Source organism: Mercenaria mercenaria, chromosome 1 (genome assembly GCF_021730395.1).
Source record: "Mercenaria mercenaria strain notata chromosome 1, MADL_Memer_1, whole genome shotgun sequence".
Lineage (NCBI taxonomy): Eukaryota > Metazoa > Mollusca > Bivalvia > Venerida > Veneridae > Mercenaria > Mercenaria mercenaria.
In genome coordinates, this window is record NC_069361.1 from 92220613 (window position 1) to 92247619 (window position 27007).

The following is a 27007-nucleotide window of genomic DNA, read 5'->3' on the forward strand; positions in this document are numbered from 1 at the left end:
ATACTGCAATACACACCATGTATTACTTTTATCCTCCTATCCAATCTACTTTTAACTTCTTGTACAGGCGCGCAGCTGCACATAATACTCGCAGAGAGGAGCGCTGTGCAGTTTCAGTTTCAGTTTATTTTTAATACAAGGCCCATAAGGGCATCTGCATGGCATAATACCATAACAATTTCCACAAAACAGTTCCAAGACAGTTCAAACATATTCAAAATGATAATTCTATCTAAGTGTGACTAGACATGTGTAAAAATAATTGAATATAAAGTTACATTTAATGGAAGGTGGTAATATTACCTTACCTTTTGCATAACATTTTTAAAAAATATTGCAAGTTTTAATAAAACAGTCCTATCCGAGCTTTGAAACAATTTTTGAAAAGATACAATATTGCGTATTCTTAATTCTTTGGAATGTATTTTTTCCTTTCTGAAATAAAGTGTACACAATCAAAAATATAATGGAATTCATCCCCTATAGAGTTATTATTACACAAATGACAAGTTCTCTGACTAAGATCAATATTATATCTTACACCCTTTTCTACTGGTAATTTATTGTTACGACATCTAAAATGACAAAATGACAAAGCCAAGTCTCTTGGAAGTAAATTAAAATAATTCTCAAAAGTGAAATCTGCAGTATAAATAGATAGATAGATAGATAGATAAAATGTAATTATGAAAACTACAAAAACAGCGTCTTCCTCGTGCTACCCGAGAGTAGAATACTTAACTCTAAAGCGATATGATAGTGGTGATACAACCTACAAACGATTGTCTAACGGCTAAAGTGCCTTGCTATAAGATATATGGTCAAAAACAACCTACTTTACATGGGTTGGTATATTTGTTTTTCATACACAACTTAAAAGTGTTTTTTTTTGTTTTAAATGGCATAGAAAAAAGACTTGTTTTGCCCATATAAACAAACAGGTTAGGGTAGATTTCCCGGAAGCACATAACACACATAACCCAGCCAGTGTGCCATGCATCGCAAAGTAGGCCTGCAATATTTCAAACTGTAGTGGTGAAAACTGAATTATCTGAAAGGCTATTTTCGTAAGAAAATCAGACACGTTGTGAATTAGTGAATGTTTAAACAATTGCTGTGAAAGTCAGCGGAATGTCAATAGCAGTGTTTGGCCACATCGGCCCTGTGATTGAAGGGCCGCAGATATGTAGAGTCGCGTGATAGAATAGGATCATGCTAAAGGAACAATAATAAAGAAAATTGATTTGTTTTTCCAAATTAGCAGTGCTAGAATAGGTAAATTATTATATTAATACGAAGCTTAGTAACTGTAACAATCTAGATCATTATTATTTTATTCCACTTTGAGAGAAAGACATTTGTAATCAGTTTTCGCGATAAAGAACAGTGAGTGCACCAGTTTTCGGACAAGCTAGAGGCCGGACAAATTAATATTTTCTTCCATAACAGAGCTATTTGTTTGTTCTGTATTATCAAAGCAATTTGTTTTGTAGTGAAATTTTAAAATGTAGCTAGATGATTTTTAAATGTGCTAAGATTACTGGTTTTCCTTTGATGTATAATTAATTGATTTCATTCTTTCATGTTTAATCTTTAGATGATCAATTATGTCCCCTGTCACAGACTACTGGCTTCCACTTTGGAGCCAAGCAAACTTTTTCTGATTGGTGATTTTGTTGGCACAAAGTCACATTGACCCAGAAGAAACCCTGCACTGTCAGTACCTTTGTTTCATAGCTTTACTGTCTTCGGCAATCAGTGAGTACTGCTTACAATGAGGTATCATAATGCTGCTAACAAGGACATGTTCTAGCATCTTACAGGCTATGAGGATGAGGGACACAGGCCTGTTATTGCTATAACAGATGATCGACAAGTTTGTCATTGCTGGTATGGATGAGGGACATATACTTATTCGGTCTGACATTGCTGGCCTTGAAATCTGTCCTTTCTGGAAGATGACCGGTCCAGTTGCTTTCTGGGATTGAGTTTCCAGAGTAAGGTTGTATACCTACACTTGTTGTGCCCCCCCATGAGTGGTGGGGGCATATAGATTTGGTCTTGTCCGTGCGTCCTTCCGTCCGTCCATCCATCCATCCGAAGTTCGTGACGCGCCTAGCTCGAAAAGTATTTGATATAAATTGATGAAACCTTGCATGAGTCTTTATCATGATATGAACTTGCGCACCTCCTATTTTTCGTCTGGCTCCGCCCCCTACTTTCAGAGTTATGGCCCCTGAAATAATCAAAAATGCACATTTTTACCTTGTGACACGCCTAGCTCAAAAAATATTTGATATAGATTCATGAAACCTTGCATGAGTCTTAATCATGATATGAACTTGTGCACCTCCTATTTTTCGTCTGGCTCCGCCCCCTATTTTCAGAGTTATGGCCCCTGAAATAGTCAAAAATGCACATTTTTACCTTGTGACACGCCTGGCTCAAAAAATATTTGATATAGATTCATGAAACCTTGCATGAGTCTTAATCATGATATTAACTTGCGCACCTCCTCCTATTTTTCATCTGGCTCCGCCCCCTATTTTCAGAGTTATGGCCCCAGAAATAGTCAAAAATGCACATTTTCACCTTACGACATGCCTAGCTCAAAAAGTATTTGATATAGATTCATGAAATCTTTCATGAGTCTTAATCATGATATGAACTTGGGCACCTCCTATTTTTCGTCTGGCTCCGCCCCCTATTTTCAGAGTTATGGCCCCTGAAATAGTCAAAAATGCACATTTTCTCCTTGTGACATGCCTAGCTCAAAAAGCATTTGATATAGATTCATGAAACCTTGCATGAGTCTTAATCATGATATGAACTTGTGCACCTCCCTTTTTTTTTTTATCTGACTCCACCCCCTATTTTTAAAGTTATGGCCCCTGAAATAGTCAAAAATGCACATTTTCACCTTGTGACATGCCTAGCTCAAAAAGTATTTGATATAAATTCATGAAACCTTGCATGAGTCTTAATCATGATATGAATTTGCGCACCTCCTATTTTTCATTTGGGTCCGCCCCCTATTTTTAGAGTTATGGCCCCTGAAATAGTCAAAAATGTACATTTTCACTTTGTGACGCACCTAGCTCAAAAAATATTTAATATAAATGGTTGAAAACTTGCATAAGTCTTAATCATGATATAAACTTGCACACCTCTAATTTTTTGGCTGGCTCCACCCCCTATTTTTTAAAGTTATGGCCCTGAAATAGCAAAAAAATGCACTTTTTCACCGAATTATGTGCCTAGCTCAAAAAGTATTTGATTTAAATTCAGAAAACCTTGCTGGAGTCTTTATCGTGATGTGACCTTGCACACTTGGCATTCTTCTTAAGAATCTTAGCTCTTATTACAGAGTTATGGCCCTTGAAATAGCCAAAATAGTGGATTCTTTGTTTGTGATGCACATAGCTCAAAAAGTACGGTATATGGCCTAGAATAATGAATCCTTTTCATAAAATGTTTGTTGAGGCTATACCCTCGAACTGAGACTACAAACATTTGAATTACATGTGTATTGCCCCTTATTTGTGACAAATGTACCAGTGGGGGGCACACCCTGTGTCCTACAGACACATTCTAGTTATATCTATGTTGGGCACAGAAGGTGATTCCTCACTGTTAGGTGCTAGGTTAAAAGTCTGTTGAAGATGTTACTAGGTTCTGCCCTTTTCTTTCAGAGGATACACCCCACAGGTGTCGTTTCTCAGCAACTTAATTAAGTTCCAGTGTTCCGCAATTTATTTTTTAATAGGGAATTTGTTAGTTGAAGTCTGGTTTGTTGTGGTTAAAGTCTTTAGTGTATCGTTGACACGCTTGTTTGTTGCTCCAGTTTTTGTGTTTCACCTCAGGCTTGTTTTTATAGCCAGCTATCCTTTGGTTTGTCTGGTGTTCTGTTTGGGATATAGCTTGTTCTCGTTTGATGGAATGACTTCACTCTTCTAGTGATCTATGGTTTGTTAACTGTATTACCTTTACTGTATTGGAATTCCTTGCAAGGTTGTCCATATATTGTTGTTGGAGCTAACAGCTGTTTTGTCTGTGAACTATTGTATATAGGAACATTGCAGGCCTTAAATCCACTGCTCCTAGCCTTTGTTGTACAGCCTCAAGATAGGTTGTGACCTAACAATGATAACCTAGGTAACATGCAAGTGTGAATATTCTGGTTCCACAATATAAGATAGTTATTTTTCTTTTCTCTGCTTACTTTTTCAGGTGACATATGTTGACGTGGTGCAGACTCCGTGTATTGCTGCAGTATAGGGCACCTCTACAGACAAGATTCTATGCAGTAAGTTCCTTCCATGCCATTATTCATGTACAGTAATGAAAGATTAGCATATTGCAGTACCGATACTTTCCTAAAGATATCAGGATAAGCTGGTTTGCAGAAGCATTCAGTTTCATCAGACTGCTGAAATAATTTTAAGATAATGCAAATTAATTATTTTCATGAAAATAAATCCTTCCAAAAAGTGCAGTTATTTCTGATAGTGTCTAACATTCAGCCATATATTGGAAACTTTTACTGTGAATGGCTTCCAATCTGATATATTGTGATACTTTAGCATTGCATTAGATTTTACAGTTATTTGATATGAGAGTTGATGAAAGTAAATATTGTGAGAATGAGTCAGTACTTAACTGAGAAAGTCCAAAATTTTATTATATGTGTATAATATATAGTGATCATTTATATCAGACTTCTTTTATGTTAAAATAGATCAAGACTTTTTGTTCAGCAGAACGCTTTCTGTTTACAAGCTCATTATGTACATTTTCTGCAGACAGATACTGATGTATACCCAAGGATTACAGTGCCGCAGAGAATGTTGCAGAAACTGGCTAAACATAATGTACGCAAGGCAAAGGAAGAAGCCATGAAAAAAAGACTGAGGTTAAAAACGCTTGTTATTTCATCAAAGCGGAAAGAGTATCAGTTTTACAAGGGACAAAAGTTTGATGTGTTTGACCCAAAACAATTAGCATCACATGGTTGGAAACACAGGAATTGTAGTTATGACCACTTCACTCTGGTGTGCCACAAAGCAGTAAGTACTTTTACTAACAATATTATATAGTTTTATTAGTCCCCTTACCAGTGGAGCACTGGAGGGGACTATAGGAATGCCCTCCATCTGTTCGTCCACAATTCTGGATCCTGCAATTACTCAAAAAATATTCAAGCTAGGTTCATAAAACTTTGTATGTTAACAGAGGGCAATATGATATGTAGATTATGCACATACATGACTCATGCTTATAGGTCAAAGGTCAAGGTCACTATTGAAGGTCAAGTAAAAACTGTTTCTGCTCCATAACTTTTATATACATTGATGGATTATTTTAGTGCTACACACAAACGTTCCCATGATGAGACAATGTGTCAAGGTATGATCTATGCTTGTTGGTTAAAGGTCAAGTTCACTGTTTAAGGTCAAGTAAAAATTTGCTTCTGCTCCATAATTTTTAATTGCATCGAAGGATTTTTTATTACTACACAGAAATGTTCACCATGATTAGACTATGTGTTGCGCACATGACCCATGGTTGTCGGTCAAAGGTCAAGGTCACTATTGAAGGTTAAGTAAAATGTTTTTTTTTCATGTTTTTAGCTGGAGTTTTTGAAGGAAAGGTAGTGCTATTGCACTCGCCCCGGCATCAACATCGCCGTTGGTTAAAGTTTTTGATAAGTCAAATATCTCTGTTACTATCAAAGCTGTTGACTTGAAACTTAAAATATTATTTACTATTAAAGTCTACACCAGGAGAAACAATCCTCATAACTCTGATTTGAATTTTGAGAGATTTATGCCCCTTTTTATGCCCCCCTTTGAAAAAGGAGGGGTATATTGTTTTGCAGATGTCGGTTGGTCGGTCGGTCGGTCGGTCGGTCGGAATGTAGACCTATCCGTTTCCGGATGATAACTCAAGAACGCTTGGGCCTAGGATCATGAAAGTTGATAGGGAGGTTGGTCATCACCAGTAGATGACCCCTATTGATTTTGAGGTCTGTATGTCAAAGGTCAAGGTCACAGTGACCCTGAATAGTAAAACGGTTTCCGGATGATAACTCAAGAACGCTTGGGCCTAGGATCATGAAAGTTGATAGGGAGGTTGATAATGACCAGCAGATGACCCCTATTGATTTTGAGGTCAGTATGTTAAAGGTCAAGGTCACAGTGACCCTGAACAGTAAAACGGTTTCTGGATAATAACTCATGAACACTTGGGCCTAGGATCATGAAAATTGATAGGGAGGTTGGTAATGACCAGCAGATGACCCCTATTGATTTTGAGGTCAGTATGTTAAAGGTCAAGGTCACAGTGACCCTGAACAGTAAAACAGTTTCTGGATGATAACTCGAGAACGTTTAGGCCTAGGGTAACGAAAGTTGACAGTGGGGTTGGTCATGACCAGCAGGTGACCCCTATTGATTTTGAGGTCAGTATGTCAAAGGTCAAGGTCACAGTGACCAGGAACAGTAAAATGGTTTCCAGGCAACAACTCAAGAAAGCTTGGGCCTAGTGTCAGGAAAATTGATAGTTAGGTTGGTCATGACCAGCAGATGACCCCTATTGATTTTGAGGTCATTAAGTCAAAGGTCAAGGTCCACTGGCCAGGAACAGTTAAATGGTTTCTGATCTTCTTGTCCAAAACCATAGGGCCTAGGGCTTTGATATTTGGTAGGTAGCAAAATCTAGTGGTCCTCTACCAATATTGTTCAGATTATTTCCCTGGGGTCAAATATGGCCCCACCCCTAGGGTCACATGGTTTATACAGACTTATATAGGAAAAAAACTTTGAAAACCCTCTTGTCCAAAACCACAGGGCCTAGGGCTTTGATATTTTGTATATGACATCATCTAGTGATCCTCTACTAAGATTATTCAAATTATTCCCCTAGGGTCAAATATGGCTCCGCCCTGGGGGTCACATGGTTTACATATACTTATATAGGGAAAAACTTTGAAAATCTTCTTGTCCAAACCGCAAAGTCTATGGCTTTGGTATTTTTAATGTAGCATCATTTAGTGGTTCTCTACCAAGTTTGTTCAAGTTATCCCTCTCGGGTCAAATATGGCCCTGCCTCAGAGGTCAAATGGTTCATATAGACTTATATAGGGAAAAACTTAGAATCTTCATGTCCATAACTTACATCATTCAAATTTGGACCACATGTATAGTTTTGAGTGGCAAGATGAACCTTGACATGAGTTGACCTTGATCTTGACCTAGTGACCTACTTTCACATTTCTGTACCTACAGCCTTCAAATTTGGACCACATGCATAGGTTTGTGTACTGAAAAAAACTTTGACCTTGTTATTGACCTAGTGACCTACTTTCACATTTTTGAAGGTACAGGTTTCAAATTTGGACCACATGCATATTTTTTTGTTCCAAAATAAAATTTGACCTTGATTTTGACCTAGTGACCTAGTTTCACATTTCTCAAGCTACAGCCTTCAAATTTGAACCACATGCATAGTTTTGTGTACTGAAATGAACTTTGATCTTAAGATTGACCTAGTGACCTACTTCCACATTTTTGAAGGTACAGGCTTCAGATTTGGACTGCTTGCATATTTTTGTGTTCTGAATTGAAATTTTACATTGATTTTTATCTATTACCTGCTTTCACATTTCTCAAGCTACAGCCTCCAAATTTGAAGCACATGCATAGTTCTGTTTACCGAAATGAACTTTACCTTGAAATTGATCTAGTGACCTGCTTTCACATTTCTCAAGCCACCGCTTTCAAATTTGGACCACATACACATTGTTTTGTACCTAAATGAAATTTGACCTTGATTTTGACATTGAGCTAGTCTTGAAATTTGGAACATTCAAAAATGGCTCAGTGGATGGCGCCAAGATCAATCTGTAATCTCTTGTTAGGTTAAAAGGTTAAAGGTCAAGGTCAGATTAAACCAGAATGGTAGTACTTTTGTTTACAGTGAGCATATAATTTCTGTTCCTTGTGCAATTACTAAATGCATCAAGGGGGGCATTTCGTGTTCGACGAGCTCTTGTTAACTTAAAATTTTTGGGTTAAAGTTTTATACAGTTTTTACTGGCAAAGCTCTAATTCAGAGTCAAGCACTGGGACAAGTCGAGCGTGCTGTTTTACGGACAGCTCTTGTTTTACTACAATTCACTGTTTTGTCACGACACAGTACAGTTAATGTACTGCCTTACAGTGTCACAATTGACCGAGCAACACAGATCTATATAAGCACACAATTTGTTTACTGGAAAAATACGTAGAACCTTTATATCTGGTATTATTAGTCCTCTACTGGTTGAAAACCAGTTTCAGGGACTATAGGAATGCGCTTTTCCGTCATTCCGTCTTTCTGTCATTCCGTCATTCTGTCATTCCGTTCGTCTGCAATTTCGTGTCTGGTCCATAACTCTTTTATCCACGAAGGGATTTTATTATTACTTGGCACAAATGTTCCCCATGATGAGACGACGTGTCATGTGCAAAACCCGGACCCCTGGCTTAAAGGTCAAGGTCACAACTGGAGGTCAAAGGTCAACAGGGCTTTTTTCCTGTCTGGTCCATAACTCTCCCATCCATGAAGGGATTTTAATATCACTTGGCACAATTGTACCTCATAATAAGAAGATATGTCATGCACAACTTTCAGACCCCTAGCTCAAAGGTCAAGGTCACACTTAGTAGTCAAATGTTAACATGGCATGAACAGGGTCTGTTTATTCGTGTCTGGTCCATAACTCTTTCATCCATGATATACTTGATATTACTTGACACAAATGTTCCCCATGATGTGACGACATGTCATGCGCAAAACCCGCACCCCTAACTCAGAGATCAAGGTCACAATTTGAGGTCAAAGGTCAACATGGCTTTTTTCCTGTCCGGTCCATAACTCTCTCATCCATGAAGGGATTTTAATATCAATTGGCAGAATTGTACGTCATAATAAGACGATGTGTCATGCACAACTTTCAGACCCCTAGCTCAAAGGTCAAGGTCACACTTAGTAGTCAAATGTTAACATGGCATGAACAGGGTCTGTTTCGTGTCCAGTCCATAACTCTGTCATTCATTAAGGGATTTCAATATTACTTGGCACAGATGTTCTCCATGATGAGACAACATGTCTTGCGCAAATCCCGGAGCCCTTGCTCAAAGTTCAAGGTCATACTTAGAGGTCAAAGGTCTAATTCAAGAATGACTTTGTCTGGAGCATTTCTTCTTTATGCATGGAGGGATTTTAATGTAACTTGGCACAAATGTTCACCACCATGAGACAAATTGTCTTGCGCCAGAACCAGATTGCTAGGTCTAAGGTCAAGGTCATACTTAGAGGTCAAAGGTCAAATTCAAGAATGTCTTTGTCCGGAGCATTTCTTCTTCATGCATGGAGAGATTTTGATGTAACTTGGCACAAATTTTCACCACCATGAGGCACACTTTTTTAGAATTACATCCCTTTGTTGTTACTATAAATAGATTACGTTGTAACTTTTTTATTACTGGCCGTAGGGAAAAATCGAGACTACTTTTCTGTGGTCCAACATGCATGTTACATCCAATATTTAGGTGTATTTTGATCTATCTCTACCTGGTAAAGATTTTCTTGTGGACTTATATTTTATAGAATTTTTTTTTTTTTTTTAGGATTAATTTCACTTTGTTGTTACTATAGATAACTTTTATGATAACTTTTTGTATAATCGGCCAAAAAAATTCCAAATGAAAACAACTGTACATTTTTATATATGCAAATTTTAATCCAAGTGCTTTGTTATATTATATTGTATATATAGTACAATATTGTTTATACATCATTGACAGATATCAGTTCATTATGTTACTGCAATAGAGAAAATTAGGTGCCTTCCAGTAGGGGAATTTGTATTGCATGGCAATACTTCATTCACTTGTTTTATCTGAATCTGATATTGCCTTAGGTCAGACCTCTGGCAGATGAGAATGCTAGTCATAATCACAACCAAACACTGGAGTCTGGAAACAGATCCGCCAGTACAACCCTCAACACACTGTTGCTATATAGGTCAATTCATTTGATTATAGCAAGAAATCTCACATGCACACAAAGGAGGTGTTACTTTTCTCCACCTTACCTAAAAGAAAATTTTTAAATTTGGTATAATTTGTCACATTTGTAATAATGAGCAAAGCATCGGTGTGAAAAAAACAAAACAACAATATAAATGCTGCTCTTAAACAGCTGTTGGATGGAAATTAAACTATCATTTAGTATAATGACACACAAACACACATGGTATTTTGCAGAATCCAGCTGTTCCAAGTGAAGATGGGGCGGAAGTTAACTTTGAACAGTTTGATCTTGATGAGAGAATTTTACAGTTCTTACACAGTGAAGGCATTGAAAAACCTACCAACATTCAGGTAAGATAGTTTAGTCTGCACCGTCTCAACATCAATTATAATTGATCTGTCAAAAATTTAATTATTTTGTCTTACAACCAGATGATTTTACCTACAGTTTTACAAGATTTGATTTTAAAAGTGAAGACAGGATTCCCTTGGTGCAGATTGAATAGGAAAAGAAACTTTTTCTTTCAAATATTTTCTTAGAAATATTTTGTCGTCTTGTGCCTGCCTTTGTGAAATGTCAAAAATCTTCCATTTATGTATGTTTCAGAGTATGGTCATACCCCAACTGCTTGCAGGCAAACATATTGTATGTGCTGCTGAAACTGGTAAATACATTAAGCTGTTTCTGCTAGACTTTTTTAGCTAGACTATTCATAGAATAGTAGAGCTATTGGACTCGCCCATGCGTCTGCGTCCGCGTCGGCGTCCGCGTCCCGATTTGGTTAAGTTTTTGTATGTAAGCTGGTATCTCAGCAACCACTTGTGGGAATGGATTGAAACTTCACACACTTATTCACTGTGATAAACTGACTTACATTGCATAGGTTCCATAACTCTATTTTGCTTTTTTACAAAATTATGCCCCTTTTTGACTTAGAAATTTTTGGTTAAGGTTTTGTATGTAAGCTGGTATCTCAGTAACCACTTGTGGGAATGGATTGAAACTTCACACACTTATTCACTGTGATAAACTGACTTACATTGCACAGGTTCCATAACTCAATTTTGCTTTTTTACAAAACTATGCCCCTTTCTTGATTTAGAAATTTTTGGTTAAGGTTTTGTATGTAAGTTGGTATCTCAGTAACCACTTGTGGGAATGGATTGAAACTTCACACACTTATTTACTGTGATAAACTGACTTACACTGCACAGGTTCCATAACTCTGTTTTGCTTTTTTACAAAATTATGCCCCTTTTTCGACTTAGAAATTTTTTGTTAATGTTTTGTATGTAAGCTGGTATCTTAGTAGTCACTAATGGGAATGGATTGAAACTTCATACACTTGTTCACTGTCATGATCTGACATGCACAAAGCAGGTCCAATAACTCTATTTTGCTTTTTTACAAAATTATGCCCCTTTTTCAACATAGAAATTTTTGGTTAAGTTTTTGTATGTAAGCTGGTATCTCAGTATCCACTAATGGGAAAGGATTGAAACCTCACACATTTGTTCACTGTCATGATATCACATGCAGTGCAAATGGTGAATAACTCAACCTCACATTTTACAAAATTATCCACCTTTTTTAACTTAGGAGTTTTTTGTTAAATTCTTATATGTAAGCATATGTAAGCTGGTATCTCAGTATCTACTAATGGGAATGGATTGAAACTTCACACACTTGTCCACTGTCATGAGCTGATAAGCACTGTGCAGGTTCCATAACCTTATTTTGCTTTTTTACTAAATTATGCCCCTTTTTCGACTTCCCTATTCATTCAGTCGACAAGGCTGTTGAATAGTCGTTTTGCTGTCCTCTGACAGCACTTGTTTGATATGGGCTTGTTCAGATTGTAGAAGTATAAAGTTAGAACACTATCAAAATGTATCATTGACTGCGATAACATTATTCAGAATAAAGTAATGAAAATGATTTGTTGTTATACTAATAAGCTGGTAGGAATGTATTTTGTTATGGCAGTGACCGTTGTTCTGTCCATTCTTTCCGTCTGTTTGCAATTTAGATTCAACTCAATAACATAAAAAATTAAGAAAAATGATTTGACTTTTGATCCTTGAACCTGGCAGGCTTATTGCCCATGGGCAGTAAATACCCCTATTGTGTTTTAGTCAGTGGGTCAAAGGCCACAGACAAAAACTGTTTCCACTTTATGTCTTTTAGAGTGCCTTGACCTAGGAACTTCAAACTCAGTTAGGTATATTGCCCATGGACAGTGAATGCTTCCTGTTTAGTTTAAAGTCAGTTGGCCAAAATTCATGGCTGCCATGATCATTAATGCAAAAATAGCATTTGCCTTAGACCTTTCTTGATTTTAAGGTGTCTTAGCCAAGGGTCATGGTCCCTGTCATGGTTAGTGGTCAGACAGACAATTATTCATTCTATATCTAGTTATCTACTGAATCCTTCAAGGTTTTACTCAGCTTGTCAGCTTCAGGGCTGTCTTTGTGTGTATTATGCTATGCACAGTGGTGCTCTCATTTTCTTTTTGCTGTATAGCAGTAGATTTTATTTGAATCATGTTATAAAATTCATTATTACAGGTAGTGGTAAAACCTATGCCTACCTTTTGCCAATAGTACACAATATAATACGTCAGAAGAAAGCTGGACTGCTCTCGGACAAGACAAAGAATTCTCCTCACTCTGTGATTGTTGTACCGTCAATAGAACTGGCCAGTCAAATAATGGTAAATGCATTTAATACAGGGTTGTTTGTGAATTTTGTATTCTGCCAAAGTATAGAAAGACACGTATGGTTTGTTTGGCCTCAATCAGTCAGTCATTTGTCATAAAAATGTGGTCAGTTTAAAGTACAAATATGCAAATCATTCTATTTCTTTGAATAGGCTAAGCACAATTTTAAAAAATATGCAAACCATTCTGTTTCTTTAAGAAAATTCTGATTAAAACCATTAAAATATCAGCATGATTACTTATCCCTTGAGCAACCTATTGCAGGTTTAAACCTTTAACAAACACGTCTGTGTGATTCAGCTGACTTTTCCTTCTTTGCAATGAGCAGTACATTATCTTTTCTAAAAACGGATGTGGTTGATAAAAGATATTGGCTGCATTATTACTAGGGATGGCAACGGTTAACCGGTTAACTGAGTACTCGCTTGGTGTTCCGAGTATCGATTACGAAATCTATTAATCAAGTACTGGGGGTCGGGGTGCGGGGGGGAAACACGTCAATTTTAACCTGGTCGTTTAAACGACACCGAAGTGTCTACCTGTCATCTTTTCGATCAGTTATCCAGATTATATAAACACGAAGATGTGAATTGATGTACAATGGTCAATAATGACCCATGACAGAGGTACATCATAAAGAACATATCCTTCATAATTTAAAAAGTAAACTAGTCCAATTTTATGCCGACTTTCACAGTTTGCTCCAGAAGTTCGGCTTAGTGTTTTATTTTTCGCCAATATATAGAATAAGATCTTAAATGAGCTAATAAAATTTACTCAGTTTTAATACATCAATAAACTGTTATCATCTGTGTTGGTTTTACATTCTCAAGTTTTCCTTTAGCACAAAGTTATTATTTACAACTGTATACAACAACAAAAAATGGTTTTGAAACATTATACCACTGCTTACGGGAGTCATGGTGAAACAAATAATGATCTTTAATAGCGAACAAATGCTAAATACGGCCGATTCTCGCCTATTCCGGTTACAGAAACCACTTTTAACGAGTAACCGAGTATTGGATCGAAAAAATTAGTGAGTACTCGAGTACCAAAATCGGTACTCGTTGCCATCCCTAATTATTACATTGCTCATTGTGTTGCAGGGAGTGTGTGAGAACATTGCTCAGACAGTTCCTATTAAACCATTTCTCGTTGACAGAAGAAGAAAAACTCAGGTAAAATATTTATACAAGCTGTTTAGTTTTACCTTTAGAAAGTGAGGGCAAATATTGCAGTTTATTTCAATCTTTCACATATTTCATTATGCAAGTTAAATTGTCTTGCTTAATTCTCCTGTAGGTGATTGTAAAAATGATTCTTGATTAAAGTCGTATTTTTGTAAATTCATGTTTTAAGGGTTAGAAATGATATGTTCTTTTGGTGACTTATGTCTTAAATGATTTATAAAGAAATGGCATATGTTGTATATTTCATGGTTCAGGCAGTATTGAGAGAGGATGGTGGACAGGTTATGGACGTGTTGATCTCCACTCCTGGGGTACTGACTAGATTGTTAAATACAAGTAAGCAAACACAGTATTCTGTAAATGTTCTTGTCTTCTATGTTTATTTTTTGGTCTTCCTCCACCATGAAAAGCTAGAAAAGATACCATATGACCTAAATTTGTCAGTGTGACTCTAAACCCTACAAAATAAAAAACAAATGAGCCAGACCATGAGAAAACCAACATAGTGGCTTTGCGACTAGCATGGATCCAGACCAGCCTGCGCATCCGCGCAGTCTGGTCAGGATCCATGCTGTTCGCTTTCAAAGTCTATTGCAATTAGAGAAACTGTTGGCGAACAGCATGGATCCTGACCAGACTGCGTGGATGCACAGACTAGTCTGGATCCATGTTGGTCGCAAAGCCATCATGTTGGTTTTCTCATGGCACGGCTCAAATCTATTTGTATTTTAATGAGCATAAAGTGCAAACAACCTGTAGGAGGAAATTTTATCCCAGCAGGACACTTCTAGTTTTAATGCATTTTAAAGTTTTAAACTATTCTGTATGAAGTTATATTCGAGTCAACCCATTAGCTTGGTATGTAGGACACAAGACAATAAGGTGAAGAGTTGTGTTCCTCTGTCTCCACGACAATATGGCAGAAGACGATATCTCTGTACTGATCTGTTCTCCACCTCCGATTCTTGTGGAAAAAATTTCATTCACTTACAGAGAATAAGTAAGCATCGGTACATAATTTAGAAGCAGTTGTTATGTAACTGACCACAGCATGACAGTGACTAACTGAAATACTGTATAAATCTGTAATCCTGATATACTCAGTTCCCTATTGTTATTACAGATTACATACAAGTGTCAAAGATGACCTGTTTAGTTCTGGATGAAGCTGACACATTATTAGATGACAGCTTCTGTTCACTTACCAGACGTATTTTAAGGAAGCTTCAGGTAAGGTGCTGGCTGGGTGTGGTTGAATATACCAACAAAATGCTGTTTTTTGTAAGTTTAAAAAGTTGCATTTTGAAATAATCATAATTCCATGACAATTCTTGAAAGGAATATGTTACATATGTATGACAGAATTATTGGTGGGCATATAATTTATCACATGTTTGACGTTGCCGGAATGAAAAAATACACTAGTGTAATAAAGTTCTGACGTTGACATCATTTTAAGTATAGCGGATGTTGGTCGAATTGACTTGGTCTATAACAGGACATGTAAAGAAAGAAGAAATTTTGATGTTTCAGCAGGAAAAGCTTACATGTGATAAAAAAGGAATATTGCATTTGTGTGTTTTCATGTCGGATTTATTAAACTTGAATAAGACAGAGTCTCGCATTTTATTGTTTAATTCAACTTGTTTTAATAACATATTCAGTATTAAAAGACACTCATGTAATATCCTGTATGTAAGCTGAGTGATCTAGAAGTATTCAAAGATGGTTTGTAAGACTTCAGAATAAAAACTCAAACAAGAGTACACATACTTCTGCTATATGAATTTGAGATGAAAGTGAATATTTCAGGTTGGGAAAAGTTCTGCTATTGGTGAAACATACATGAATGAAGGTGTACAAGTATCATTAGTCAGTGCCACATTTCCCAAAGGTCTTGAAGAAAGTGTTGGTGATGTACTGCCGGTATGTAACAGAACAGACTTTTGCTATTCATTTTTTCCTATGACTTTTTATGTTTACAGCGTGTTCTTTATCATAGAAATTCCATGAATATATTTGCAGTATGAAAGCAAGTACGTTTTTTTTACACAACAACATCCCTTATAGTTAATTATTTCATCAGACTGACAGCTTCTTGAGCCGTATTCATTATTTAAAACATGAATTTTAACAATTAAAGTAAATAATCAGTTTGCCATGACATTGTTTATGGAAAATATATAGTGAGGAAACTTTGCTGAGCTGTCTCCATTTGGTGGAGCAAGAAGAAAATTTAACATTTAAGTTTAAATTTTGGACTCAAAATGTTGATGAATATGGACCAAGTCTGACTGTCAGGAAGTACTAAGTAAATTGTATTTCTATTTAAAATCGAATGTTACTCATAAGTACTTAGTACATGTGATATTCATTGAATATTTGCTTATTTCAGATTGACAGTTTTGAACAGCTGACAACCAGACATCTTCATCAGTTGATGCCGCATGTTCCACAGAAATTTATCAAGATGAAATCTGCTGACAAGTTTGGTATGAACGCCTTTATCTATGCCCTTCATTTTTTGTGCCCCCACTATGAGTGGTGGGGCCATATAGATTTGGTCTTGTCCCTGCGTCTAGTGACGTGCCTAGCTCAAAAAGTATTTCATTTAAATTGATAAAACTTTGCATGAGTCTACATCATGATATAAACTTGCACACCTCTAGTTTTTTGTTTTGCTCCGCCCCCTATTTCCAGACTTATGGCCCCTGAAATAGTAAAAATCAGGGCTCTCGCGAGTAGGCGACTTGAGCGAAATAGTCACTTTGGAACTTCAAACTTCGCTCTAATCTAACCTCAAAGCGAAATGCAAGTCGCCAGATTTTCTTTGATATCTGCACTTGCTAATTACCGTTACCCGGACTGTTGACAATTTGCACAGTGTCAAAATGAGTCTTGAATACACAAACACACACCGATAGCATAATTTAAGCTCCGCCTACTTCAGGTACTTGCGAGATTTTCCCGAGAAGTGTGAAAGCGAATCAAATTATTCTATACACCAGAGTCGATTGTGTTCAGCCAGTTAGCGCCACGGTTACATCTTTGACACTTTGTGTTTAATTGTCAACATGTTCAAGTGCAAAAAACAATGTTTTATAAAGAAATTGCTGATTAACCATGCGATTAATTGGAATGTTATACACAAATATTTGTTATCGATGGTAAAAGAATGACATGTAATGTTTTAACTATGTTAAATTGACTTCCATCGATGAATTGATTTGAATATGTATTTCTAGTTTACACAGTTTAGTTTCAGTTTTATTTGAGTGAGATACTGTTCACCAAGGTGGTGACTCTGTGTTAATAATAAACTCTTCATGCAAGATATAACCAAAAATCGGCTTGAATTTTGAAAACGACTCTTTTCAAAATTTTGTAATGAAATGATAACCACTCTATGGGAAATGATGTAACTAAGCAAATGAATGGTCACATCAATGTTTTTTTATATAGAAACAAGAAAATTACAGCCACCTTTCACTCAACAGCATTGAGGCAGGAAAAGTCTCCCCACTTCTCCCTTAGTAAATCAGCTTGAGGGAGAAGTGACTTCTCCCAAAAAATTGGACCTAGCTAGACACCTGAAAAATGCACATTTTCACATAATGACGTGCCTAGCTCAAAATGTATTTGATGTAAATTGATTCAACCTTGCACAAGTCTTTATCATGATGTGATCTGGTGCACTTAGCATTCTTCTTGAAATTTTAGCACTTATTACACAGTTACGACCCTTGAAATAGCCTAAATAATGAATTTTTTTGTTTGTGATACTCATAGCTCAAATAATATATGGCCTAGTATAAAGAATCCTCTATATAAAATGTTTGTTGAGGCTATACCCCCTGAAGACTGCAAACATTTGAATTGTTGCTCCTTATTTGTTACAAATGTACCAGTTAGAGCACACCCTGTGTCCTACAGACACATTCTAGTTTAAATATAGTTTTTTAAGTGAAAAAAAGAGACAGAAGAATTTATAATTAGTTAAAAACTAATATTTTTGTTAGGACAAGGTTTTGATAGTTTGACAGTTGGATGTGTTTTTCCTAACTGTTGCTGGTTTGTTTATAAAGAAGCCATTGTACATGTAACACTATATCAGAGTTGATACTTTTATGATACTTTTACAGAAATAAAGATCGTTCATTGACTGTCATATCTGATAGTTTTATGAGATAAAAAGATACAAAATTTAGAAATGAGGTTTCTTCTTGTAAGCTGTATTTTATTTAAACTTTGTTAAGAATTCAGTTTTTGTAGCAGTAAATTTAAAATGTTGAAACAGTAAAAATTTGTCTTTAACCAATCTTTCAAATCTTACAGTAGTATTTCAGCCAAACAGATTTTTTCTTGCAAGGGTACCCAGTAACTTTGAAGTCTGTAATATTTTTAACAGTTGTATGAAATTCTTGCTAAAATGTTCCCATGTATACAAAGTTGCTTTTAAAAGAAAATTAGCTAGTCAGTAGGTAACTAGAGTTAGTTGACTTGTATAATTTCAGCAACACTATTGTCCATATTGAAGAAGAAAACGAATATGATGTCTATGATATTTTGTAACAAACAAAATGCTTGCATGTGGTTAAGTAAAAGCCTGGAGGAGATGGGCATTGACAATGTGTGTGTGGTAGGATATTTGGATGAAGAGGTAACTCTGAATAAAGGATAGACATGACATTGTGTGTATGCGGTAGGATTTCTAAATGAAGAGGTAACATAGTACAAAGGATAGACATGACATTTTGTATATGTGGTAGGATTTCTAAATGAAGAGATAACATAGAATAAAGGATAGACATGACATTGTGTGTATGCGGTAGGATTTCTAAATGAAGAGGTAACATAGTATAAAGTATAGACATGACATTTTGTGTATGTGGTAGGATTTCTAAATGAAGAGATAACATAGAATAAAGGATAGACATGACATTTTGTGTATGTGGTAGGATTTCTAAATGAAGAGATAACGTAGAATAAAGGATAGACATGACATTGTGTGTATGCGGTAGGATTTCTAAATGAAGAGGTAACGTAGTATAAAGGATAGACATGACATTTTGTATGTGCTGGTAGGATTTCTAAATGAAGAGGTAACGTAGTATAAAGGATAGACATGACATTTTGTATGTGCGGTAGGATTTCTAAATGAAGAGGTAACATAGTATAAAGGATAGACATGACATTTTGTATGTGCGGTAGGATTTCTAAATGAAGAGGTAACATAGAATAAAGGATAGACATGACATTTTGTATGTGTGGTAGGATTTCTAAATGAAGAGGTAACATAGTATAAAGGATAGACATGACATTTTGTATGTGTGGTAGGATTTCTAAATGAAGAGGTAACATAGAATAAAGGATAGACATGACATTTTGTATGTGTGGTAGGATTTCTAAATGAAGAGGTAACATAGTATAAAGGATAGACATGACATTTTGTATGTGTGGTAGGATTTCTAAATGAAGAGGTAACATAGAATAAAGGATAGACATGACATTTTGTATGTGTGGTAGGATTTCTAAATGAAGAGGTAACAAAGTATAAAGGATAGACATGACATTTTGTATTTAGAGGTAACATAGTATAAAGGATAGACATGACATTTTGTATGTGTGGTAGGATTTCTAAATGAAGAGGTAACATAGTATAAAGGATAGACATGACATTTTGTATGTGTGGTAGGATTTCTAAATGAAGAGGTAACATAGAATAAAGGATAGACATGACATCGTGTGTGTATGTGTGTGGAAAAAGATGTAAGGATAGGCATGACATTGCGTAACTTCATCAGACATTTTGGACTTTGTGATTTATTGTCAAAGCTTAGTCCATCTGTGTTTTCATTAGACATATAAATTGAATATTAAACAACAGTAAGGAAAAATATATCTACATGGACATATCAGTTTAATTGATAAGAACAAAGAAAATTTACCTCAAATATATTTAGTGCAGGGCTAACAAATGATTTGGACAAGGAAGCTTTGATCTTATATTTAAAAATTTAAATGTAGTATCTTTTTACACACAAATTAAATGATCTTTCAGATGTGGACATTGAAAAAAATGAAGTAAAACTTTTAAAATATATTTTTCACACACAAAATGTGTATCTTCATTTCAGAAGAGGTATAGTCAATTAAAATCATTTTTGGAGGGTGAAACAAACGTTTTGGTGTGTACAGACATCGCTTCTAGAGGGATTGACACAAAAATGGTCAGTGTAGAACTTATCTCATAGATAATTATGTCCAGTAAAGCAGTAAAGATAAATTTTATTTCGGAAAAATTAACTTACTTTGAACACAATATTGAATATACTGGTGTATCAACTTGCAAGTTTTTAAGTCCTCCACTTTGTCACCTGTATTTCCAAGTAGAAGTATTTTACATTTTGAGCTTCATTTATATATTTCTGGCCTCAAGATGAATGCTAGAAATGTTTAATAGATATGAAAAGCTAGATGCTATATTTCTTTTTCCAGGCCATTATGTAAACTTTCATTGGTTATCATTAAGCTTAGTCCTTGGCAAAAATGGCAGCATTAAATTTCTGTTTCAGGCAAAATTCTCTTGAATAATTTTATTGTCGAATAAACAAATGCAACAGCAGGATCTCTATTGTTCATATTTGTATATTATAGGTTGACCATGTGATCAACTTCGATTTCCCAAATCATGTATCTGATTACATTCATCGAGTTGGGCGTGTAGGGCGGGTGGGAGCCAAAAACACAGGTCAGGTGACCAACTTCATTGTAAACCCGTGGGATGTTGACCTGGTCTGGAAGATTGAGGTTAGTAATCAGTGTTTTGTTTCTGTTGTAGTTGTACAATATTTTTCTGATTGACTGAAAGAAAGGATGAAATAACAGAATGTGTCAGGCCAATATCATTACTATTTTGTTTACACGTTTAAGGTGGCAAGTCAATGATATAGCACATTTAACATAATTATGTCGTTCTTAGGATAAAATGTAAGTGAAGTCCATGCCATTGTTAGCTGAAAAGAAAAAAAGACTGGATAAGAAAATTTAAAATTAGATTTCATTTTGTCCAGTGTTAAAAAGCAGCCTAATAACACTGATCTGTAATAGAAAAGTTTGTCTGATTTAACAGTCTTCAATTTGACAACTTTTTGAAGAAAAAGTAGAGCTATTGCGTTGCCATTGGTTAAAGTTTTTGATAAAGTCAAATATCTCTGTTACTATCAAAGCTATTGACTTGAAACTAAAATAATTATTTACTATCAAAGTCTACACCAGCAAAAACAATTCTCAGAATTCTGATTTGAATTTTGACAGAGTTATGCCCCTTTTTAACTTAGAATTTTTGATAAAGTCAAATATTTCTGTTGCTATCAAAGCTTTTGACTTGAAACTTAAAGTAGTTATTTACTATTCTAACACGACCAGTGAATAACCTACATACATGAAGAGCAAAATCTATCTCGGGTTATTCTGCAATAAATCACTCGCGTGCAATGATGTCATCCAATCCAGGTACGTAGCACGGTCGTAAAAAGTAGTTACCATTTTTTCTAAAACTGTTGATACTAGTATGTCATGTTAGAATCGAAATAACAAGTTCCTAAGTGTGATTAATCGTAAAATAACCCTAGTTTTTCGTTCTTATGCGAAACAATATATCACGAAGGCCTTCGTGATATATTCTTACACATAAGAACTCAAAACACAGGTTATTCTACGATAAACCACACTTGAGAACTTATTATTTCTTAATCAAAGTCTTCACCAGGAGAAACAATGCCCATAACTCTGTTTGAATTTTGACAGAGTTATGTCCCTTTTTAACTTAGAATTTTTCTGTTAAAGTTTTATATAATGAACGTCCAGTATCTCTGTTACTTTCAATGCTATTGACTTGAAACTTAAAATTGTTATTTACTATCAAAGGCTACACCAGGAGAAACAATCCTCGTAACTCTAATTTGAATTTTGACAGAGTTATGCCCCTTTTACTGGCAAAGCTCTAATACAGAGTTAAACACTGAGAAAAGTCGAGCATGCTGTCTTACGGACAGCTCTTGTTTAGTGTAAGGTTAAGTATGATTGGTTTTGTCACAGCAGTATTTGAAAATGGTTTGATCATAGCAATATTTGAAAATGGTTTAATGATAGCATTATTTGAGAATAGTTTGATCATAGCATTATTTGAGAAGTTTGATCATAACCTGACTTGCGAATTGTTTGATCATAGCATTATTTGAAAAGTTTGATCATAGAAACATTTGAGAATGGTCTAATGATAGCATTATTTGAGAATAGTTTGATCATAGCATTATTTGAGAAGTTTGATCATAACCTGACTTGCGAATTGTTTGATCATAGCATTATTTGAGAAGTTTGATCATAGAAACATTTGAGAATGGTTTAATGATAGCATTATTTTACTACCCGAAATTATACACAAGAAACAACTGCAATATTCACAGTTTACTACATGTTTATTTGTACATTTTAGATATGATGACACTCAAATAGGCTATACTGATTATAGGTGTATATGATACTGCAAGCAACAAGTCTAATATGTAATTCACATTTATATATAAAAGTTATTATAAATAGTTTGGCAAAGTTTGGCCACTCCATTGTTTGTAGTAACCCTGTCGACCGGGAGGAAACCAGACGCGCCCGTAAAGCACCACATCATTACTCCACGGTTGGCTGTGGAAGCAACAACCAGCACCACACGAACGCAATGGATACCACAGTACACCAAAGTAAATTAAACACCCCCCATAACTCGACGGTTGGCTGTCAAAGTAATGAGGAATATTTAGCGGACCAACGGAGCAAGGCAACGTACTGTGATTCTAAGCAAAGCGAGCAAGGCTACAGTACACCACAATATTTAGCGGACCAACGGAGCAAGGCAACGTACTGTAATTCTAAACAAGGCAAATACTATAATGAGCAAGGCTACAGTACACCACAGTAAATTAAACATTCCCCATAACTCGACGGTTGGCTGCCGAAGTAATGAAGGAATATTTAGCGGACCAACGGAGCAAGGCAACGTACTGTAATTCTAAGCAAGGCAACTATACTATAATGAGCAAGGCTATGACATAAGCAAGGCTATGACACATTTAAGCAAGGCTAGTCAGTATTGCCAAGGCACTAGAGCAATACCTTTTACACAGTAACATCCATACTATGACAACGTTCGAAAGCACGCCCGATCGCCCCCGCGGTCGACAGAATTTTTCCCGCCCTTAATATATTAGGAGTGACATAAGTATAAAGATAAAAATGATTAACTGGATCACTATCTGTATAACTTAAAATGTCTATTAGTCCTCAATCCATAACTTGGTAAATTATCATCTAGGTTTCTCATCATCAACCATCTGGAAAAATGTTAATACCAAAATGGATTTGTCTGTTTCATGATTGATTTGTAGCCCAGGAATCTGTTCAGTTCCGTATCTATGTAAGGTGCCTGCATTCTGTTCACTTCCGATGTTAGCATCCAAATGGCAGCATATCATCTGTAACATAAGAACTTCACAGAACAGTCAGATTGCCATAGCAGAATATTGTGTCGGTGCGACGTTAAACCCAACAAAATAAATAAATAAGAATTTAAAATGCAATAATATAATTAATTTTAGCATAAAAACAGAAATTTTTATCATTGGGGTGTGGCGGGTGGGCAATTTAACATCGATCTGAAACGCTAGCCAGTACACCTTAAATTCAACTGTGAATATTGCACGTGATCTGAAGTTAATATAACGCTTGAGTGGTTCCCAGACGCTAAGGTGTTCATCATTACTCTATTGTGTTTAGACAGGTAACCAATAAATCACATAACAAGATTACTTGACAACAACGATAGTTTCTAGTTTACACACCTAGCAACAAGATAGCTACCAATTTCGTGAGAAAATAAATGTAATTATTTTTAGGCAAAATAATTTTTATTATTTGAGAATAGTTTGATCATAGCATTATTTGAGAAGTTTGATCATAGAAACATTTGAGAATGGTTTAATGATAGCATTATTTGAGAATAGTTTGATCATAGCATTATTTGAGAAGTTTGATCATAGCAACATTTGAGAATGGTTTGATCATAGCAATATTTGAGAATGGTTTGATCATAGCAACATTTGAGAATGGTTAGATCACTGAAACAGTTCAGATTGGTTCCATCCTTGAAACATATCAGATTTTCATCATTGCTAGGTTTCATAATTGGATTTTTTAGAAAAGGTTTAACCATTGCAATATCTCAGAATATTTTCGTCATAGCAAATTTTCAGATTGGTTTGAACATTGCAAATGATAAGAACAGTTTGATCAAGCTTAGTATTTGATTTTTTGAAATTTCAGATATCTGCTAGGAGACAGATGGAGCTCACAAACGTGGATGCCAACATTAAACGCAAAGTCAACAGAATACAACCAACCAAAAAGGGCCTTGAGTTACAGGAAACAAAAATAGATGACAGTCCAGTGTGACCTTCACATTAACTATTATGTGAAGAAGTGCCAACAGTCTGTTACACGGGAGACCAAATGACTTTTTTGCTGCGACAGAGATTGTCCCTTCAGCTTGAAGGGTGTTCTGTAGCACAAAAAACATCTGCATTGATGGAACTTTACTATTGTCGCTGACAGAGCTTGACACTTGAAATGTTACTGTTAAAATACTGAAATTTATGTAGTTTTCTTCCTTTATTATATCCTCTTCAGAGAAGATGGGTGTATTATTTTAGACATCTTGGTTTACAGTCAGTCAATAGGGAACATGATAGCCTTTAGCTGTCCTGATGAACCCTACTGAATTTTGGTCAGTAAGTCTGTGATAGGAAATAGTATGGAGACAGTGCTGAAAGCCATTTGAAAAAATACCAAAAATAGAACAAGTATTCTTATTGATGTTTTAATTCCAGCAAAATGTATTAACTACAGATCAAATGTGAAGTTTTACCCTGTAAGTTAACAACCACCAATTTGATTGACAACAGTTCTGTGTAACATACATCGGTATATGCACGTCACCAAATACACAGAAAAACAGTATTCTGCTAATAGTCAGCTATCTGTCGAAAAATAGAAAAAGGTTGAGTAATGTTTGTGCACACAAGGTTCATCAGCCAGTCTACACATTATGATGATTGCTTCTTGAAAGGAACAGAAGAAACAAACTGTTGATCAAAATTACAATTGTTGTTACATGTATTGTAATAAATTGTTGACTGTCATGTTTCTCAACACATGACTTTGAACAAATTGACCAATATTTAATTAATAAATTTGAAAATATTCAGTCCATTTTGTTAAGGAATCTGAAATATCATAGAGTAACCAAATAATAAAGTGGAAATTAAAATTGAAGCCAATGGTAAATATTAACAGTTTTAGCTCCACTATTCGGAGAAAAGGGGTGCTATTCTACACGCCCCAGCGTCGGCATGAGCTTTCTTGGTTAAAATTTTTCAACAACCTTTTTAGCTCACCCTGAGCACAAAGTGCTCAAGGTGAGCTTTTATGATCGCCCTGTGTCCGTCCGTTCGTCCATCCGTCCGTCGTCAACAATTTGACTGTTAACACTCTAGAGGTCACAACTTTGACCTTATCTTAATGAAACTTGGACAGAATGTTACCCTCAATAAAATCTTGGACGAGTTAGATATTGGGTGATCTGGGATCAAAAACTAGGTCACCAGGTCAAATCAAAGGAAAAGCTTGTTAACACTCTAGAGGTCACAGTTTTAGCCCAATCTTAATGAAACTTGGACAGAATGTTACCCTTAATAAAATCTTGGACGAGTTCAATATTGGGTCATCTGGGGTCAAAAACTAGGTCACCAAGTCAGATCAAAGGAAAAGCTTGTTAACATTCTAGAGGTCACAATGTTGGCCCAATCTTAATAAAACTTGGTCAGAATGTTACCTTCAATAAAATCTTGGACGAATTTGATATTGGGTCATCTGGGTGCAAAAACTAGGTCACCAGCTCAAATCAAAGGAAAAGCTTGTTTACACTGTAGAGGTCCCATTTAAGACTATATCTTCATGAAACTTGGTCAGAATGTTAATCTTGATGATCTCAAGGTCCAATTTGATTCTGGGTCATGTTGGGTCAAAAACTAGGTCACCAGGTCAAATCAAAGGAAAAGCTAGTAAACACTCTAGAGGCCACATTTATGATCATATCTTAATGAAACTTGGTCAGACTGGTAATCTTGATGATCCATAGGTCAAGTTCAAATCTGGATCAGGTGGGGTCAAAAACTAGGTCACCAGGTCAAATCAAAAGAAAAGCTTGTTAACACTCTAGAGGTCACAATTTTGGCCCAATCTTAATGAAACTTGGTCAGAATGTTACCCTCAATAAAATCTTGGACGTATTTGATATTGGGTCATGTAGAGTCAAAAACTAGGTCACCAGGTCAAATCAAAGAAACAGCTTGTTAACACTGTAGTGGCCACATTTATGACAATATCTTAATGAAAATTGGCCAGAATGTTAATCTTGTTTATCTATAGGTCAAGTTTAAATCTGGATCAGGTGGGGTCAAAATCTAGGTCACTAGGTCAAATCAAAGGAAAAGCTTGTTAACACTCTAGAGGCCACATTTATGACTGTATCTTCATGAAACTTAATCAGGATGTTAATCTTGATGATCTTTAGGTCAAGTTTGAATCTTGGTCATGTGGGGTCCAAAACTAGGTCACCGGGTTTAATCAAAGGAAAAGCTAGTTAACACTTTAGAGGCTACATTTATGACCATATCTTAATGAAACTTGGTCAGAATGTTGATCTTGATGATCTTTAGGTCAGTAGGTCCGGTGAGCGATACAGGGCCTTCATGGCCCTCTTGTTCTTTGTTATTATTGCTTGTATCTTACTGTAACTTCACATTAACATTGTTCAGCATGCAAACAAAGTATGTAGAGGCCAAGGGTTGGGCCAATTATACCCAAGGTCAGGGGCACCAAGGTGTTATACTTAGGTTATTTTTA

General features: G+C 35.8%; 1 protein-coding gene across 2 annotated transcripts; it reads left to right on the plus strand.

The window, feature by feature from the left end:
* The first annotated feature begins 1150 nt into the window (after positions 1-1150).
* LOC123530381 (probable ATP-dependent RNA helicase DDX28) lies at positions 1151-25380 on the plus strand. Of its 2 annotated transcripts, XR_008366036.1 has the most exons (16): positions 1151-1275; positions 4231-4306; positions 4803-5066; positions 10311-10427; positions 10684-10741; positions 12645-12790; positions 13907-13978; positions 14245-14326; positions 15114-15220; positions 15803-15916; positions 16386-16482; positions 18505-18650; positions 20128-20220; positions 20648-20800; positions 21419-21505; positions 24368-24491. XR_008366036.1 is itself a non-coding variant. In XM_045311155.2 (15 exons), the coding sequence occupies exons 2-15, from the start codon at positions 4238-4240 to the stop codon at positions 24494-24496; spliced, it is 1647 nt and encodes a 548-aa protein (XP_045167090.2). In that variant the 5' UTR covers positions 1151-1275; positions 4231-4237; the 3' UTR covers positions 24497-25380. The 2 variants fall into 2 exon arrangements, 1 of the variants encoding a protein (XP_045167090.2); XM_045311155.2 differs by lacking the exon at positions 21419-21505 and having other exon boundaries at positions 24368-25380.
* The last annotated feature ends 1627 nt before the right edge of the window (positions 25381-27007 follow it).

Bases quoted from the DNA above. Each gene is read 5' to 3' on its own strand.
- LOC123530381 (XM_045311155.2), top strand. From the start codon at position 4,238: ATGTTGACGTGGTGCAGACTCCGTGTATTGCTGCAGTATAGGGCACCT. The intron at 4,307-4,802 runs GTAAGTTCCTTC...CATTTTCTGCAG, and splicing joins TACAGACAAGATTCTATGCA to ACAGATACTGATGTATACCC. The intron at 12,791-13,906 runs GTAAATGCATTT...ATTGTGTTGCAG, and splicing joins AACTGGCCAGTCAAATAATG to GGAGTGTGTGAGAACATTGC.